Source organism: Leptopilina heterotoma, unplaced genomic scaffold (assembly GCF_015476425.1).
Source record: "Leptopilina heterotoma isolate Lh14 unplaced genomic scaffold, ASM1547642v1 Lhet_47, whole genome shotgun sequence".
Taxonomy (NCBI): Eukaryota; Metazoa; Arthropoda; class Insecta; order Hymenoptera; family Figitidae; genus Leptopilina; species Leptopilina heterotoma.
Window position 1 is genome coordinate 2,889,142 of NW_025111098.1, and position 20,106 is coordinate 2,909,247.

Genomic DNA, 20,106 nt, shown 5'->3' on the forward strand with positions numbered 1-20,106 from the left:
GCCTGCCTGCCTGCAGGTTGTCATGGTAACGTACAAGAGTAAGAGAGTCAGTGACTTCAAACTTCTCCCTTACTCTCGTTGCTCCTGCCTGCGCAGGCAGGCAGCCTGCAGAGGTGTAACCGCAGCCTTAGGGTACGATCACACACGTTTTGGAAAAACCATTCTCGTGTTTTTCTCTCCTTTGACAGATTTACAGAATATTTGCGACTGCGGTTACTATTCCGTTAAATAGTAGAAATCATTTGAATAGATGTTGTAGAAACACCTTTATAGCTGAGTGAGGGTGGAGTGGAGTCCCATGACAGCGTTTTGCGTTGCGTCGTAATGGGAGAGAAAAAGACGCAAATATACGTTTGCTGCATTCTCTCTCATTACAACGCAACGCAAAACGCTGCCATGGGACTGCGTCCTGAACGGTGTGAACGCTCATGGAGCGTTTACACCTTCTGTAAAAATTGTGCAGAAAGGAAAATTTGCATTGGAGTAAGAGAGTCAGATACACAGTCTGTCTCTCTTACTCCAATGAAAAATTTTCCGTTCTGGAAATTTTTACCGATAAGGTATAGGGTGTTTTCGACGTCGTCGGTCGTACCGGTCAGTTGCCACATAAAGGTGCTCAAACTGTTTATTTGAGACTATTTAGTTTAACCTAAATAGTCTCAAATAAGCACCTTTTTGTGGCAACTGACCGGTACGACCTACGACGTCGAAAACACCCATAAATGCTCCCTGAGGCTGTGTTTACATGCTTGCGATCAAACACTGCGTTTTGCGTTGAGCAGTGAATGCAAGAAGGACAGAAGTATATGTCTTTCTTTCTCTATCTCATTATTTAACGCAAACGCAGCGTTCGAACGCAAGCATGTAAATACCGCCTCAGGCCGCAGGCCGCAGTCCCATTGCACCGTTTTGCGTTGCGTTTTGTAACTAGGCCATTAGTGCAAATATAGCAAACATATATCTCCATCTCTCTCACACTCATTGCCTAGTTACAAAATGCAACGCAAAACGCTGCCATGGGACTTCAGCCGCAGTCCCATGACAGCGTTTTGCGTTGCGTCGTAATGGGAGAGAAAAAGACGCAAATATACGTTTGCTGCATTCTCTCTTATTACAACGCAATGCAAAACGCTGCCATGGGACTGCGGCCTTATTCAGTAAAAATGGTAAAAATTCTTTTCGACTGACAGGAATGTAAAATTGTAAACGCACCTTTATACTATGTATTTCGGTGCAGTTACTAGGGTTGTAAAGTTTCATGAAACTTTGGAAAATGAAATGTTTCATGAAAGTTTCATTGCTTCATGAAACATTTCAAAGTTTCAAGTTTTAAGCGGGAAATTTCAAATTCAATGCAAGAAAGTATAATAATTAACGCATATTTTGTTGTCAAAAACATGAAGTATTATTACTTACTTTAATATCTTTCTTTAATTTTTATAAATAAAATAAATAATTAAAAAATATATTAATAATTTAATTTTAAGTCACTCGTTAGAGGTAATATTTCAGGTAATTTTTAGTTAATATTAACATAACTACTCTCGTGTTTTCGGATGTAAACAAAAAATTTTCATTAAATTGTTTCGAACTAACCTAAAATTTCTAGAGATTATCTAACCTAAACTGACAACTGCGCATGTGCAAATAAAGCTTAATTATTGGTTCTTCAATGTTTCATGAAATTAATGAAACTTTCGCTTATGAAACATTGAAACTTTCAAATGAAAGTTTCATTGTTTCAATGAAACGTTTCATCACTCACAACCCTAGCAGTTACCACAAGTTAAGGCCTAAGCACAATAGATTCGGGAAAGTCGTTCGCGAACGCAAAGCATGAGTTAGAAAAGGACAGAGATATATATTTGTGTCCTTGTCTATCTCATGCGTCTCGTTCGCGAACGACTTTCGCGAACCTATTGTGCGTTGGACTTTACCATGTTCAAAAGCGATGTTTACTCTTTTCTCCACATCATAACCTTTTTAAGTACCACTGTAATTATATATTAAAATAACTTTTAATTAGTAAACAATTTCATATGGATTGAAGAAATTGAAATTTGAACTTGGTTAATCAACTTTTATCTAAACATGAATGAGAATTTATGAAGCAGACAGGTAATTTTTTTTTCATAAACTTGCGTGCAGTTACGACACTCACTAATTAGTGCAGATTATTATACAATTTATTGTTAATGTTGTAGTGTCAACAATATTTATAATGTTTGCTGTACATATATCGAATACGCTGATGAGATCTTCTCATTCACATCTTTCGAGAGCTGTTTGTGTCAGAACTCCTCTTGATTCTCTCTACTTCGGTCACTGCCGCTCATTCAAAAGATTAGGTAAGATAAAGTCATTTCTTTTAAATCAAGAACAAAATTATCCAAACTAATTCTCTAAAATAAATGTCCGTATTAGTCTTGTGTTTCAAAGAACCTTGTTGCGACTAGTATAAGAAACCGGAAAAATGCAAAAATGCAAAAATTCCCTCATTGTTGAAAACTATTTTAAGGAAATACATTCTTATTATAAGTTTCTTAGTAAATTCTCTTTTCATTTCAAAGTCCTGACAGTTTTACCTTTAAAGCTAGATGTAAAAATCAACGACTTTGACTGAGTTTAACATAATTAAATTAAGCTAGTTTATTAGTGTCATTGGTTAAGTGGATTTCTCCTGACACGAAAAAATAAATTTAATCAATTATACTACACTGTAAAAAAGAATTTTCTGTATGTTTACTGTTTTTACGGATTTTTAAAGAAATTTGTACAATAACGTCTTTAAAAGCAGCGAATTTAAAATTCCTTTTGTAAAATTAATACTTTTAATGTGTCAATTTTATAATTTTTTATAAATTTACTACCTACACTAAAAGGAGATAATATTTTTGTCTTTTTATCATCTACTTTCAGCACCTAGTATAGTTTTTATGTTTAAAATTTTAGTTTTAAAAACTCACAAAGTGAAATGACTAGTCAATGTAATAACCCTAATTTGGTAGTCAAATTAATTATATTAATCGAATTCACGAAAATGTGTTCTATATTTTCACCATTTCAAAAGTTGACAAAAATATTTATTTTTAATAATTTTTAATAAATTAATTAAAGATTGAAATTAAATTACAATATTATTAAAACATTTTTGATATCATTGTTTTAATTTTCAGCTTGAAAAATCATTGTTTAAAGAAATTATTTTTTTTATCACATTGCACTAATGATCATTTTATTAAATGCAAATTTAATTAACATTATGTTGCACAAACAATTAAAAATTATGTGGCAGAACTATTTGAATTAATATTTTATTACACTACATCCGATAAAAAATTTATTCTACGAGTGGTACCGTTTTGTACCAAATTTTGAGTTTATAATTTGACACCTTTGGATGCTTTAATTGATATTTTGATTAGGATGCAGTCAAATTTAAGCTTAGTGACATATCAATTCCAGGCTTCGAAGTGACACACTTTTCCACTTTTTTGACACTTTTTTTGGTCAAGCCTACTTTTTGCTACTTATTCTGTCAAAAAGCTACTAAATGCTACTTTTTTTCAAAAAAGGTAAAAAAAATTTACAGAATTCAAGAATTTTAGTTTTTTTGGTGAATTTCGTAGATTTCAAAAAACCCGCCAAGTGAATTAAATTTATTATTGGACGCGTGATTATAATATATTATAATAATTACTAATAGAAGATGTTTATTAAATTACAACTTTTTAACGTTTCGAATTTTTCGTATCTAATTTTATTATTCTTTAAGCTTCTTAAAAAATTTAAAAACTAAATTTTTCACTATATAATTTAATAGTACCTAATACCTTTTTTGACTTTATAAAAGTTTCATCAAGTATAGAAAAAATCAATTAAGAATGAAAACTTAATTCTTTTGGTTATATAAATTGTTTGAATAAAAATCCAAAATAATATTTATTTAACGTGATTATTTATTATATGTGGACGTCCACATGAAAAGGGCCCATTTTGGCACTATTGGAGTTATCTATATGGGCGTAATCCTGGCAAAATTTGGAGAATTTTGAGTGGTCTTAGAACTTTTTTGGTTGAAAATTCGCTGAGTTACGGAATTTCAAAGTTTAGAACGCCAAAAACGTCATTTCGAGAAAAACGGAATTAAAGATTGCGATACCAACTAATTGTTGTATCTCTGGTTCTTCTTGGAAGTTATTCAGATAAGAATTGTTTCTAGTTCAGGGCACCTTGAAGATAAAAAACCAACAGGTTTTAAATTTTTAGAACCACCCCCTCCCCTTAATTAATTAATTAATTTAAAAACCGACAATATGGGCCCTTTTCTAAAAAGGACAGTTTTTCTATTAAAGAACCATTTTTTTACAGGATTAATGATTAGGTACAATTTTATTGTGTCATTTGAAGAAAAAGAATAGATATTAAACTTATTTAAAAATTTTTGACAGTCTCTATTATGAAAAAATTGACGCAATATCCAAATTTTCATTTCGATAATTACGAAAAAAGACTCTAACATCAATATCTCTGGTTCTTCTGAGAAGTTATTCAGATAAGAATTGTTTACAGTCCAGGACACCTTAGAGATGAAAAATCAAGAGGTTTTAAATTTTTCTATACCTCCATTTTTAAAATACGGATTACTTTTGCAAATGACCGACAAAATGGGCCCTTTTCATTTTTCTAAAGAACCAATGAAATCAAACAGTTAAATTATCGATAAATTAATGAAAACCGCATGATTCGATTTGTCAAAACATGTAGATTGATAATAAAAAATAAAAAAAAAATTAAGAATTTGCTCAAAAATTACTAAATTGCGATTATCTCGAAAACTGGAACCGACAATATGGGCCCTTTTCATGTGGACGTCCACATATTATGTTTACAAACTTTATGTCAAATTTAAAAATATTATTTGTATTTTCAATAATACAGTGTTTTAAGTCGGTTGTTCAATAATAAAAAAATCATTTATATAAAGATTTAAGATCTATCTAAAAAAAATTATAATTTTTTTTTATTGGAATTAAATTGCTCATAATTTATTATTGTACAAAATTATGGCTATGTGGATTCTAAAATTTAAAAAATTTATATGACTAAAAACAATCCATTTTTTTCATTTTGATATCTATTATTAGTAAATTACTAAAAAATGTTTACGTTTCATTTTTAAAAATTAGATGGCTGATAAAAAGTTATTGATAGTTTTTTAAAAAATAATAAGGAGAAAGAAGGTGTCAATTTAACTTCTCAAAATTATGAGCCTGTTATTAAAAAACAAATTCTTATGAAAGATCTCATTTAAGTATTATTAACAATTACATTTCATTATGTAAATAAAACTTTTTAATGTAAAATATCGACAAAAAAGCTATTATATTTTCATGTTTTATGTTTATAAATCAAAATTTAAAAAAAATTTTGTGAATTCCTATGTTTAGTATTTTTTTCTTTCAATTTTTTGGACAACAACATATATTCACTTAATTTTCTTACTTAAAAAACTAATTTTACTTCATTTTTAATATGCTACTTTTTGCCACTCTTTTTTCAATTTAGAGGACACTTTTTTCTTCCAAAATGCTACTTTTTCACACTTTTTTTGACCTGCTACTAGACTTCGAAGCCTGCAATTCAAGAATCGAAAAAAGTAAACGAAATTAATTTTTACCAGATATTTTTTTTATAAATAAGTCCTTCCATCTATTTTATGTTTAAGATACCTAGTTACATTTTGAAACCTATTAAATAATAACTTGAATGTAGAATATTTTTATTTTTTGCTGATTGATAAGCAGAGCCTCACAAAAAAATGTCCTTTCTCCTAGTGATCACAATTATAAGGAAAATAATCTTAACTCTTTAATCGAAGAATTTAAAAAAATTCATTTTTGACAAAACTCAAAAGACTGATGCACACTTTTTTAAAAAATTACGTTTTTCTTAGAGGACAGTTACCTACAAATAATTGAAAAAAACCAAAAGTGCTTAGAGAGTTTTTTAATCGAAACTTTTCAAGTTTGAAACTACAGAATGTAATGTTTATAAAAAACATTAAATAACAATTTTTTAAAATAATTTTAAGCCTTTTTCGAGTTTTTTTTAAAAGAAACAATCCTTATTTCACAAGCTTCTTACCCTCCAAAGCGTTTTTTTTTAGGACAGCTATATTTGTACGAGTTATAAATAAAAAGCTAGCCACCCGCAGTGTACTTAATTCGACCAAATACATTTAAATAATCTGATGAACCCCCACATTTGGAATGATTCCCTGCGAAAGTTCCAAAATTTATCATTAAAAGAAAAAGAAAAGATTTTGCTATTTTTAAAGGTTGCAATTACTTTCTCTGAAGAATTTAGAGTTTTCTTACTGTATCTTGGTAGTCAGCGTAAAAATATATATATATGCGAAATTATGCTGTACTTTCTGCATTCCCAAGGTTCTTTTCGTAGAAGCGAACATGCAAATTTTATTAAATAATAATTTCTTTCCCACTGCATCCTATTCTGATCCCCTTTCTGTTTGGAGCGTCTTCATCGAAAAATGCCATATATGTACATTTTAAATTTTCAAATTATCTGCATAAAGAAGGAAAAAAGAATTTTAAAAAAACGCATTTAATATCATTCATGTAAATAATGAATAATAAATATAGTGGACCAATATTTGATCCTTGTGGACCACCAGATGTTGCTAAAAATGGATTAGAATACTGATAAGAAACTTTAACAAGATGATATCTATCAGAATGTTATCTTTTAACAAATTGTCAGATATTCCAATCTTTTGTCATTTTCTTGAAAGTACAAAGTGATCAACTCTGTCATATGCTTTAGTAAAATCTGCGTATATAGCATCAATTTGAAAACCCATTCCAACATTTAGCGTTAAAAAATTAGCAAATATTCCAAGATTAGTCGATGTTGGTCTTCCCTGAATAAAGCCGTGTTGCTCATCTATAAAGATGTGCGCTGCCGTACTAAGGAAAAACTTATATAACTAACAATTTTGTGAAATATTAGTTTTTGGTATCAATCAACTCGGAAAGAAGAACTGCATTTACCTGTGTTAATAAAAATTAAATATATCAATTAATAAGTGCAAAAAACGATAATTAAAAATCAAAGAATATGAAGAAAATAAAGAAATACTTGATAAAAACTTACACGAAGTACTTTGCGTGCTCTGAAAATCGTACGAATCATCGAACTCGAGTATCAAGTACGAAGGAAAAACTTATACAATGTGACATATGTTCTTTTTCTATCGAGCACGATGGTTGCGTGCGAAATGAAAACCACGTAACTGCATTCTCGAAACATGTGTAAGTTCTTCTATCGTAAATTTGGCCGAGGCACCACGAATTGACGTAAGTGCACTTCGGTTATATTCGCGTATGTTCGGAGAAGTACAGAATATTACCATGCACTGCTCCCTACCAAGCGACATAGGAAATGTGCAAGTTTTTAATTCTGATCGTTGTGCCAAGCTCGTGTACCCGTGCGGGAAGAAACAACGCAAGTGACGATGTGTTTTTAGAGTTTTTCCTTCGTATTTTCAAAAGATAGACATCGTAAGTCACATTTTGCATAGAATTTGTTTAAATAAATAATTTTTTTTGCGAAATTAGAATCAGCACATACACTTTTAATAGAGAAGTGTCATTTAATTATTAAATTTTTATTTCTAAAACAGAGTTCTTGACTGGATTGCACTTATGTAAGTTTTTCCTTAGTACGGCAGTGCGAAGCAGTCCTGTATAAATGATCAAAAATTAAGCTCTCAAAGATCTTTGGAATTGCACTGAGAATTGTTATGGGTCTGAAATTTTAATGCATTTATTATTTTATATCTTAAAACATATCTGTTTTATCAATAAAGCTCAAAGAATTAACAAGTTTGGCATTTAACATAATTATTTGAGCGCCTCTCCATGTCTAATAATTTCCGTGATGCTCAAGCGTCATGCCTAACAAACCAAATTAAATTGAAGTTTGAAAGGCTACATTATAACTAAATCCAACTCAGTTTTCATCGGTGTTTGTAACATTCAATATATATTGCAAGTATGGCAGTCGAGCCGGCAATCCCTAAAATCTCAAGAAATCTTAGAAATCAATATGAAAATCTGACAACGACTACAGCTAACGAAGTACTTCTAATTTCAAATTGTTCTGCAGACCTAGTCTTAGTAATTAAATTATAATTGAGGGGCTGGACGCTATGAGGTGTTACGCGCCATGTTAAGTAAATGGCCCGTAACACCTAGTAGCATCCAGGCCCTCAATTTTTAAATTTAAGGTATTTGTCGCGCGACTGGTCACTCTCAAAAGTTTGTATCTGTTGACTGTACTTATAAAACGATTATGAATGCGAGTTTCCGAAAAACTTTTGCGGACGTACAGTTTGACACACAGATGTTCTCAATGTATATTCATAACCTCTCGCATGAAAAACGATCGTGGCAACGTCGCAAGTTTGGCGTATGGCCGTCTTTAAAATTTCGCGCTAAAAGTAGCAGACGAGCTATAGTATTTAACAAGCGCTATTGCCACGTTTACGAATTCACCTGTCATTTACAATAAATGTTAAAATAAATTTTCAAGTTTGATGTTAAATATCTTTTAAACAAGACGGTGAAAAATTTTCATTTTTTTTATAAAAGTTCATTTTGGTTCAATAAATAAAACTTTAGTTTTTCTAAAAAATCTGTCGATTAGTATAAGTGCAAAAATTAAAAATCCGTGGTTTTCATATGGTTTTCCTATACCGTACATGTTAAAAATCGAAACTTTGATTTCATTTTTTGAGACTTACAGACGGTCAATTTTATTTTAATAGGCCTTATTTTGTAGATAAATATCCAAAGAATAATTATGTGAAATTTAAAAAAAAACTGTCGAAAACGAATTTACGCGACAAATACCTTAAGGAGGATTTCGACGTGGACACTTGTAACGTTAGTATTAAAAGAAAAAGACGAGTGTATAAATAATGATAATTTTCAAAATTCTTTATTTAGTTTCCAGCCGACCGTGGACTTACGGTAAACTAAGCAGATGGTATAGCCGACATATAAATTCATGGATCACAGAGCAAGGTGTTAAAATAATTTGTACATGTGTAAAGCAGATAGAATTCTTAGCAGTAAAACGTATTGAACAAAGTGTTCAGATATTTCAATTGTATATAAAACTATGGGACAAACTTCTCTTAAAAGAATTCATCAAGTATTGGAGGAAAAAAGGTTTTCAGAAAAATAAGACATATCTACTGAGTACAACAGGCATTGTTGCTTATAACTGGGAAAACGAAAGAATAACTAATAAAGAGATGGAGAGGTAAACTATTTTTATACATTTCTATATTTGAAATTATAAAACCACTTACACAAAAAGACGTTTTCTTTTTTTGCAAAAGATGCAAATGGAACTAAAAATTCTCTTCTTAATCTATCACAGTAAAGTGACGTTGACAATCTTTGTCGACTTCGATTATGGTTATATCGAGAAGTGTAAAATTAAAGTAATTGAGAAGTAACACTGAATAAAAATCTATATTACAATTAAGCAAGTTTACAGTAGACATGAATCAAGAAAATTATCATTCAAATGGTAATAAATATAATAATATGTAAAAAGTCACATAATTTTATTAGAAAAAATTCTGAATCATAAAAAATAAAAGAGTTACTTCGGAGATAGGTCCCTTTCATCGTAGAGTGTCACAAATGTTTAATTTTTATAGAAAACCTGTACTATACAAATTTTAAAGATTTAAATTATGTGCTTTGTTTATAAGTGGTTTAATATGTTTCAATAATACTATAAAATTAATTATGTGAACACAGAAAAAACATGGAATCACAATGATCCCTATACAAATCTCATTTGGATAAGCAGAAAAAATGATGCCGCTGTTACTCATTTTGAGTTTTAGTAAGAAAATTTCTAACTGGACCATATCGGTTTTTTCTGTGTGGGTACAAAAAAATCCACATTTAAATTTAGTTTTTGTTAACAGTTACACCCACGAAATAGATGAAATTTATAAATTACTTGCAAATACTGTAACGTGTTCTCAGTGTCATAAACGTTTAATAATCGACACTAAACAGGATGGTGTTACTTACTGTAATTGCTATGGAAACAATAATGCTAAGGCTATTAATAATCAAGGTAACTTTATCTTACTTTATTCATACTTGAAATTTGGGTTTTCAATGTCAAATAATTATAATAACAACTAATAGTACAGCTGGGTAGTGAGACTCCGTGACCTCATCGAGGTTCAGCAACATCCAGTGCGGTTAGTACTTGAATGGGTGTTTTCTCAAGCGGAAGGTTTGACGTCGAGGTACAATGATGTGCACTGTCGATTATTGTCCAGTACACACAATTAGAACTCGGCCGTCAATAAACCGGTTGTACTCAAGAGAGATTTTCTACCCAGCTAAACACCCTGTACATGATCCTTAAAGGCTCCTTTAATTAAAGGCTCCTATGCAATTTCCTTTAGGGATTCTTGATAAAAACCTGCACCGGAACGTATCACGTGCCTTTTCAGGAAATAAGACAAGGATCCTGTACAGGTTCCATTGCGAGAGAACCCATTAGACGGGTGGTCCGGTCAAATGCGAGTTCTCCAACTTTAAATTAAATTGTAAGGATTAAGACGAGTGATAAATAAATAAACTATTAATAATCACAGATGAACCTTGGGAACCTTTTATTGAACGGGAGGATATGCTCATATGGCGTAGATTAGAATCAAACTCAGGATTATACGCTTATAAAGTATATGCATCCTTTTCTGATATAACTGCAGCTGATTTTCTACAAGTGCAGTTAGATATTGAATATAGAAAAAAATGGGACAATACAGCCAAAGAATTAGATATTATAGACACAGATCCTCTTACAGAATCAGCAGAAGATTGTGGCAGTGATATTATGTACTGGGAAATGATGTGGCCTGTAAGTTTTTTAAAACTTGATTGTATTTTTATATACCTAGACTAGATGAAGTTTTATGTCACGTACTGGCATTAATGATTGTCTTATAGAATTAACTTATATTGACAGTTTTTAAAAATTTCAGAGACTGTTTGCAAATAGAGACTATGTCTATCAAAGAAAGTGGATGCATAAAAAGGAAACAGATACCGTTATTATAGCAAGTAAAACAACAGACCATCCAAAAGCTCCCACAAGAACTGATACATATAGGTAAATTCTATTTATAAATTAAATTAAATTAAATGACTGATATTGGATTAACATCCTAAAAACCACAAGGTAATTAGTGCGCAAGAATGTTGTAAAATTAACACCTTTCATTTGGACAATATGTAGTGTTGCTTTTAGAAAATTGCAGTACAAACGAAAAATATAGTCAAGTTTCACTAAATAATCAGTGAAATTTCGCTGATTCAGATTTAGAGAGTACAAGGTGTCTTAGTAGTACAGCTTTACAATGAGCACGTACAATATCCACGGTTCCTAAGAAATAGAACATCATGCCCAAAGAACAATTTTATGTAATAGGTCAAGTAAAATTAGATAAAATTTTATTTTAGTGATAAAACGTTACAAATGAATTGTACAAGTTCCCCTAGCTTCTTTAAGGGGCCGTACACATAATACGTCACGCGATTTTTGACCATTTTTGACCCCTCCCTCCCCCTATGTCACACTTCGTCACAAACCTTGAACCCCTCCCTCCCCCTACGTCACGTCACACACGTAAATTTCACTGTAAATTTTATACATTGGACATTATATATTATATCCTACACTCTAAATTATTGAATCAGTTAAAAATACCTGATTTAGAAGCAAAAAGTCAGTCACTAATTCAAATAGTAATATTTTTTTCTAACAATTAGTTAAAAATAACTGATGTTTCAATACAATTTTTTTGGTTTGATTCAATTATTAGTCACGTTTAACTACCTACATAGCACCGAAACTTTCCTAACAATTTATTGAAGGCAAGCTTCGAAATATTTAAATGCAATGTTTAGTGAAAATTGTATAAAGATTTAAATATCCCACTCCAATAAATGTTTAGCGCGAAACTTTCCTGAAAATTTAACTTAAATTTTCAGCAAAATTTTTACGAAAGTATAGTCAAAAGTGTAATTAAATGTTCAGGAAAGTTTCAAGCTATATTTTTAAGAAAATTTGACGATAAACATTTATTGGAGTGAGAAATTTAAATCTACACAATTTTAAATAAACTAATTGCTAGTAAACTTTTCGAAGTATGCAAGCAAATCTTTAATATACATATATTTAGAAAAGTTTCGGTGTTTTGTGGATAATTTTTCAGTTATTTTTAACTGATTCAGATACAAAAAGACAGTCACTGCTGATTGCCAGTTAAAACCATGATTTTTAACTGATTCAAATTAAGAGAATATATTACTTATCATATTATAAATAATATACCAATAGATGTTAAACAGGTACATATAATAGATATTAAATAGTTTAGAGCATTTTTAACTTGTTTAATTTAGAAAAAGTGCCATTGTCACATATAATTTCTTATAATCTTTGAATTTAAAAGATTGTGACGTAACACATGAGTTCACTCCCCCCCCCCCTCCCCCATGTCACACTTAGTCACAATTCTCAGACCCCCTCCCTCCCCCTAGCCGCGTGACGTATTATGTGTACGGCCCCTAAGAAGTAGTCATTTTTTACAAAAGTACATTTTATAAAAAGAAAGTCTATTAATTATATATGGGGCATTCCAGGCCAAATCGGAAATTATTTTGCTTTTGCATCTCAAAATTTTTTTAAACATTTTTTTTCTTTTAGTACTTTTCAAAAAGAGCTACCCGATTTTTTTCAAATTTTTTCATAAAGCGGTTCAGGAGATACAGATTTTTGAAACATGACGTTCATTACGTAAATTTTTTTTTAAATGCTTATAACTCGGTCAAAAATTGATCAAATTGGACGTTTTTATAATGAAAAGTTTTGTTTTCACGCGTAGTTTTTAATAAAAATATTTTAAAAAATTTTTTAAATAATTTACGATCAGATTTAAAAATTTTTTAAATAAAATTTCATTTTTAACAATGTATCGATCAATTTTTTAAAAAAATTTTTTGTAAGAAACTAGCACTAAATTAACAATTTTTAAGCCTTGTCCGATCGTGGGCAAACGAGGGGATCTATTTATTTAAAAAATTTTAATTTTTATATACACAGTGAAAATGGAAGGCCTAACTTGTCATTTGACCAAATCACAATTTTACGCAGAAAGAAGGTTAAGTTTGGAAAGAGTCAGTTTGAAAACACATTTGCTGTGAAAAATTTGTGTGATTTTGTCAAATGGCAAGTTAGTCATTTGGCCACCACTGCGTATATCAAAATTAAAAATTTCAAAATAAATAGATCCCATCGTTTTCCCACAATCGGACAAGACTTAAAAATTGTTAATTTAGTGCTAGTTTCTTACAAAAAATTTTGAAAAAAATTTATTGATACATACACGGAGAAAAATGGAAAAATGATTTATGCAGTCAATGTAGTACTCCTTTATAGAATAATATGTGACAGGTACACACTATAGTATTAGAAGTTCCATAGCTGAACAGTTTGGGACTCAACACAAGTTATCCCATTCATCAGCTTAAACAAGACTGTTTATATAGTCTAAGAGGGAATAAGAGTATAAAAAATTGGAATGAGAAATTTCTTTCTCATGTAATTGTTAAAAGAACGCGGCAGTGTACAAAACACAAGTCAATAATAGAAGCGATTATTGAACAACTAGTACTCAGTCCAGTTCTTTCGAAAAATGAACGCCGTGCACATAAAGTAGATACCTACTCGAAAACCACAAGTTATTCTCTCTCTCTCACACTAATGGTCGTTCACTTATCTTACCGTTTCACTTACTCTTACTACTCTCAACTATTATGCAGTGCAGTTAAGTTCATTAAATTATTAAATATTGCTGTGAGAATAATTAATTATACATTTCATTCAAGGTCAATTCACTATTTTGTACACGAAAAAAAAGAATAATCAAATTTACCATGAGGACTGTCAAACTTAAAAAAGGTTTCAAGGTTATTAAGAAAAAATTAATGTTTTTTATTTATTTATTATTAAATTCTAATAACCGTATCAAATTTAAACTAGTTGACAATATTATTTATTCAATATTATAAATATTGTTGACATCCATACTTACATTAATTACAAAGTAAAATCCACGCATGATCTAATTTATTTCATTGGTAAGGGCTGTTTCTTAAATGGGAAATTTCCCCCATCGATTGCGTAGCCGAGAGGCTTAATGTAAAAGCGTGCGATTTATAATTATATGCGTATATTTAGTTGTATGGTTAGGTAGGTGTTCAATCCCGTATGATTGTAAGATTTTCCGATGCATTTAGTTGTTAATTGTAAGTATGAAGATGTTGGAAGAATAAAACTTGTGAATTAAGGAATATGAATATATAAAGAGTGCATTTAACACATTTTTCTTTTTTTTTAATGATTGGTTATTGTTTTTTTTATATAAAATTGACGAAGTGAATACAAGGAAACACTCGTTTCGCGTCGCGTCGGCCATTTATTTTGACAGGTTCCGCGCCTGCGTTCCCTCATTGTGAAAATTTCGAAGTAGGGGACTGAGTCCAGTTTCTCTACTATGCACACTGCAGCGCGCCTTATAATCTTCGCCTGTGTTTCAATGCTCTTTACAGTGATATTTGGAACTAAGGCCCTCTATACACTATACGCAACACCCTAAGATGCTTCACGGAGAGAGAATATATATTAAATTTTGTAAAAATATTTTCAAATTGGGGAAAAAGTGCGACAAAGCAAAATTTTGATATAAAAAATACTAAACTTTAAAAAAACTTATGTGAAATTTAGTATAATTATATCAAATATCAAGAATATTAATTAAATTCTAATATAACTTTAATAAATTTCACAAAACTTTTTTTAAAGTTTAGTATTTTCTATATCAAAATTTCGCTTTGTTGCACTTTCTCCCCAATTTGTAAAATACTTTTACAAAATTTAATATATATTCTCTCTCCGTGTTGATGGAAATGAATTAATGTACTTTTACTGGACTGAGTCCAGTTTTTTCAATATTGACTCCCAGTTTTTTAAACTCTATTTTTCTCAGTGTACATTGTTAAAAATGAAATTTTATTTAAAAAATTTTAAAATCATATCGTAAATTATTTAAAAAAATTTTTTAAATATTTTTATTAAAAACTACGCGTGAAAATAAAACTTTTCATTATAAAAACGTCCAATTTGATCAATTTTTAAACGAGTTATAAGCATTTAAAAAAAAATTTACGTAAAAAACGTCATTTTTCAAAAATCTGTATCTCCTGAACCGCTTTATGAAAAAATTTAAAAAAAAAAATTATAGTAGCTCATTTCAAAGAGTACTAAAAGAAAAATAATGTTTAAAAAAAATTTGAGATGCAAAAGCAAAATAATTTCCGATTTGGCCTGGAATGCCCCATATATTTCTGTCCAAATCATTAGGTATCATTGTGTTTCGTTCCTCCTTCTTGAGTTCAACTTGTAGTGTCCTTACTTCGCACTAAAGTTGTCACATTTTTAAAGGATTAATAAAGATTGAAAATCGCATAATTTTGTGGCCATATTGCGTCTTCTTGTGGATTTCTCATTCTCATTTCTTGCTCCAAAAAATTCACAACCACGTTTTTTCTCAATATGGGGTAAAAGAATTCTGTCCCTTTTAAAAGTATTTTAAAGGTTCTGAAATGGAAATACCAAAGAGGAAATATTGAAGCTGAAGAAAGCGTTACCGTACCAATTCTTTATCAGTTGAATAATCTTCCTTTTTATCCCACATGCACAAAAACGGCGCTTTCTGATAGCAGCCGACAGGGAGGAAAGTCATTCATTTCTTCGACCGTATGAAAATGGCGGCCGTGTTCTCCCAAGGGCAAGAAAATTAGCTGTTCACATGCATTTTTCTTGCCCAAGGGAGAAATCGGCCGCCATTTTCATACAAATCGAACAAGTGAATGACTTTTACTCCCTGTCGTCTGCTTTCTGAAATCGCCGCTTTTGTGCATTAGGAATAAAAAATATCGTAAGTAACACGAGAATAAAGGCAGCCAATTTCTTTACAATGATTTTTGTGACACTCGTTCCGGTCTCGGGGCGCCTACGGCGCCCTCGACCTCCACTCGTGTCACAAAAATCACCGTAAAGAAATGGCTGCCTTTCTCCTCTTGTTGCTTAATATACTATTTCATCACAGGTAACTTCAGGGTGGCCGCTGGACCGGGAAACCGGGAAAACCGGGAAATGACAGTGAATTTTTTTGGACAGGGAAAAACCGGGAAATGACAGTGAATTTTGATCTTGACCGGGATTTTGGAATTTTTTTTTTAAAAACACACATTACTTTGTGAGAAAAAATAGAAATATTTATTTTAAGACTTAGGTATTAACTATATTTCATTAAAAAAGATTGAATGATCTTCTATAAAATCTATTTATATTTTGTCAGAGAATTTTATAAAAAGTACTATAAAAATATTCAATTTATAGAATTTATAAGAAAATTATGAATTTTGTTGTCCAACATAACAGACTTAGAAAAAGAAAATATTAAATTTAATTTTAAATTCTTTCTATTTCTAACAATAATTAAACAAAATATAATTTTAATTAAATTTGTCAAAAAAATTTCAAAGAGAAAAAATTTCACATCCTATAAAATAATGAAAAATAAATCAATTTAAAAATTTTTTTGCAATTATTATTATAACAAAACAAATAAGAATTATTAAAAATTTGAACTAATTAGAACAAAAGTGATACGAAATTTATAAAAATGAATTTTTGAATAATAAATAAAGTAAATAAAAATAAATAAAATTTCTTTTCTTAGAAAATAAATTTTAAAAAACCGTATTTTTCATTAATATCAATTAGTTTTTTTACAATTATTCATAAGCAAATTTTTCGATTTTTTAGAATGTTAAATTAATATTACTAATATTATTATAGATTGAATTTTAAAAAATTTCAAATTGAAGTTTTAGAAAAGTTGAATTTTAAAAGATTTTAATTAAAAATTCTGAATAATTTAGTCTTTAAAAATATTTTTATTCACATTTTTTCAAATTAGTTATGTTTTTAAATATGTAATATTTAATTGAAAAATTTTCAAATTATTCAAAATTTCATGAAATTGTCTTGTAAACAAGTGGATTTTAGAAATATTTTAGTTATTTCTAGAATATAATTGAATTGAAATTTTGAAAATAATTTTTAATAAGTTGCAGTAGCAATTCTTAAAAATTATTCAAATTTAAAGGATTTGAAATTTGAATTTTTTTTGAAATTTGAGTACCTACTATATGAAAAAATAATGGATAATAATTAAATATTTATTTCAAAAAATCTATTTAAGTTAAAAATTATTTTTAGAGTAAACTAAAATATTTTTAGGGTTTGGGAAAAAGTCAAAGTTTTGTCTAAAAATCAGGAAATTCTTTCAATCTTTCATTGAATAATTTATTTTCAGAGTTATTATTTATGACCGGGAAAAATAATTTATGACCGGGAATGGACCGGGAAATGACCGTGAATTTTTTTTTACAAAAAAAGTGGCCACCCTGTAACTTATTCTTCTAGCATAAGTTTCTTATAAGATTTCGGGTTTCTTGTATTAGCCATTATGTTTGGTGAGGCGACATGATTAATTTCGTATAGCTTGTTAGGAATACGACCATTGCTTTCTTTAATGTTGAGATTTATTCAGTCATCAACATAGACAATATTTCTAACCAAAAGGTATAAATCTCGCTAATTGTTGCCAGTAACTTGAGGGAATTATTAAAATTATCAGCCACAGATAAATTTTTATTCAGAAAGAAAGAAGAACTAGAAAAGTCCCCAGTAATCTTATGTAGGTCATTTTTAAACGATTAACAAGCAATTGGCTTCGGTGTGGCATGACAATATAATATTTATTCGTCTTTTGTATATGTTGTTAGAAGTTTAATTTGAAGAATATAAGTGTATTAGATAAAAATATATTCTGATTATCATAACGTACCACTAGCACACTATCATTACTTTACTTTTATTACAACTTTAATCTTTTTAGAGTAAAATCTTACTGGTCTTACATGGTTATAAAGCCTTATAAAGAAATAAATGACTATGGAATAGAGTTTGGGTTAACATATTTCGATGATCCTGGGATGAATATACCATCTGCTGTCACCTCGTGGGTTGCGATGAGCGGTAAGTAGCGAATTGTATTTTATTTAATAATAAAATTAATAATGGTTAATGCTAGTGTTCTAATACACAAAAATCGCACTAATATCTTCTTGTTCATTTAAGAAAAAGAAGAAGAATTTGAGATGATCACCTCTTTTATTTAGTCAAGTCTCTTATCCAGGACTTACCTTTTTGGTTTACAGCACAAATTACTTATTTTCATCTTTTTATTTTTTCAGGGTTGCCAGATTATTTATGCCGGATGAGAGAAGCAACAAGGAACTACAAAAAATATAAGGAAGAAAGAGAGAAACTTTTGACAACTGTTGCAGACAAACAGACTTGCGACAAAGAAACATCAGATGACAAGACTTCGAATGAAGAGTCGAAAAATAATGAATTAGACAATACGCAGTCGGACATAATTTCGTCAAAATGTGAAATTTTACTCTCACCGCAAATGAAAAGCAACATTATAGATGTCCAAGAAAAGGATAAATCGAGTGAAATTGAAAATTCACATGAAGAAGATGAGGGATTTTTAAATTATTTCTTTTTCACGAGGCTATTTGCTTAGTGATTAAACTGTTTAAAAATTTAGAGATGTTGACAAAATAAATATGTTTTTATTTCTTTATTGATAACGAAAACCTTGTTAGATAATTAACGAGCCAGTTTCATTTTATGGAAACTTTTAATTATTAGTTTTTAGTAAATAATTCACCAATAAAAAGTAGTCGTATAATGTTTTAATAAATATTCATAAGAGAATATTTTGGTGTAATTATTTACTAATGTTTTTAATTATATCTTCTCTCATTGGTCTCTACCTTTTTTTTATATAATTAAATACCTCAAATCAGTCTTTAAACTACAATTTAAAAATAAGCAGAACTGAAATCTGAATAAAATAAAGATCACAACCCGCATTTGTAAAAGCCACAAGTTTATTTAGGCAAACCACAGTTTTGTTGAAATATTTTTCTACTTTTTGTTATATTCTTTGATACATATATATATATATATATATATATATATATCGATTGTTAGAAATATTTAGTCATGTAAGTGATTTCTGGACTAAAATGTTTGCTGAATACAAATATCGTATGAGATGCACAATGAAGAAAGGGACCTAAACAGCAAAAAATTATATTTATAACCTAGTTTTGTCTTTTAGTTAAGTACTTGAATAAGTAAACGTGTGAGAAAGTCTTGCGTGCAAGGATTTTAAATACAGTAGAGACCCCATTATCTGGACTAATGGATGCAGGCACCAATCCGGATAATCGAAAAAATTACAAAATAAACCAAAGCTTTTTGGTGAATAATTTGTGTTCATATTTTTGGAATATTAATTAAATTTTTGTATGTCAAACAGAATGCTTCTTTCAACCTTTAGCATAAATTCAATTTTAAAATAATCAAACCTGTTGGGAAAAAAATAAGGCCCCGGACATGCGCGAAAATATTTTATATTTTAATTATTTTGGACTTGATAAACTAACATCAAATTATATCTACAACAATGAAAATAGACCATGTAATAGAAATAAATTGAAAAATCTATTTAATATTCACAGAAAGTCAACATAAAATAAGGTTTTATAAGACGTTCAATGTGACGTTTTCTAAAGTGTCCGGACACTTTTAGGCTTTTAGAAAATTTAAGTTTTTTAATAAAAGAAAATGAAAAAACTGAGTCAATATTTCAAAAATAAAAGGTTAACTTTATTATATAGGGGAGAGTGTCTAGTTGTGAGACGGGTTTTATTAAACGGGTAAACGAAATTGTAAATAAAATACACCGTTCGAAAGGTAACAGAA

The 20,106-nt window shown here is 29.6% G+C and overlaps 1 protein-coding gene across 1 annotated transcript; it reads left to right on the plus strand.

The window, feature by feature from the left end:
- The first annotated feature begins 1,913 nt into the window (after positions 1 to 1,913).
- Positions 1,914 to 19,050, plus strand: LOC122507371 (stAR-related lipid transfer protein 7, mitochondrial). The gene is made up of 8 exons (XM_043620037.1): positions 1,914 to 2,118; positions 2,205 to 2,348; positions 9,033 to 9,351; positions 10,034 to 10,188; positions 10,721 to 10,986; positions 11,111 to 11,238; positions 18,161 to 18,300; positions 18,519 to 19,050. The coding sequence occupies exons 1-8, from the start codon at positions 2,106 to 2,108 to the stop codon at positions 18,854 to 18,856; spliced, it is 1,503 nt and encodes a 500-aa protein (XP_043475972.1). The 5' UTR covers positions 1,914 to 2,105; the 3' UTR covers positions 18,857 to 19,050.
- The last annotated feature ends 1,056 nt before the right edge of the window (positions 19,051 to 20,106 follow it).

What these genes read in the sequence shown, in the direction of transcription:
- LOC122507371 (XM_043620037.1), top strand. An exon ending in ACAAGAACTGATACATATAG is followed by an intron (nt 11,239 to 18,160) that starts GTAAATTCTATT and finishes TAATCTTTTTAG; the next exon opens with AGTAAAATCTTACTGGTCTT. An exon ending in CTCGTGGGTTGCGATGAGCG is followed by an intron (nt 18,301 to 18,518) that starts GTAAGTAGCGAA and finishes TTATTTTTTCAG; the next exon opens with GGTTGCCAGATTATTTATGC.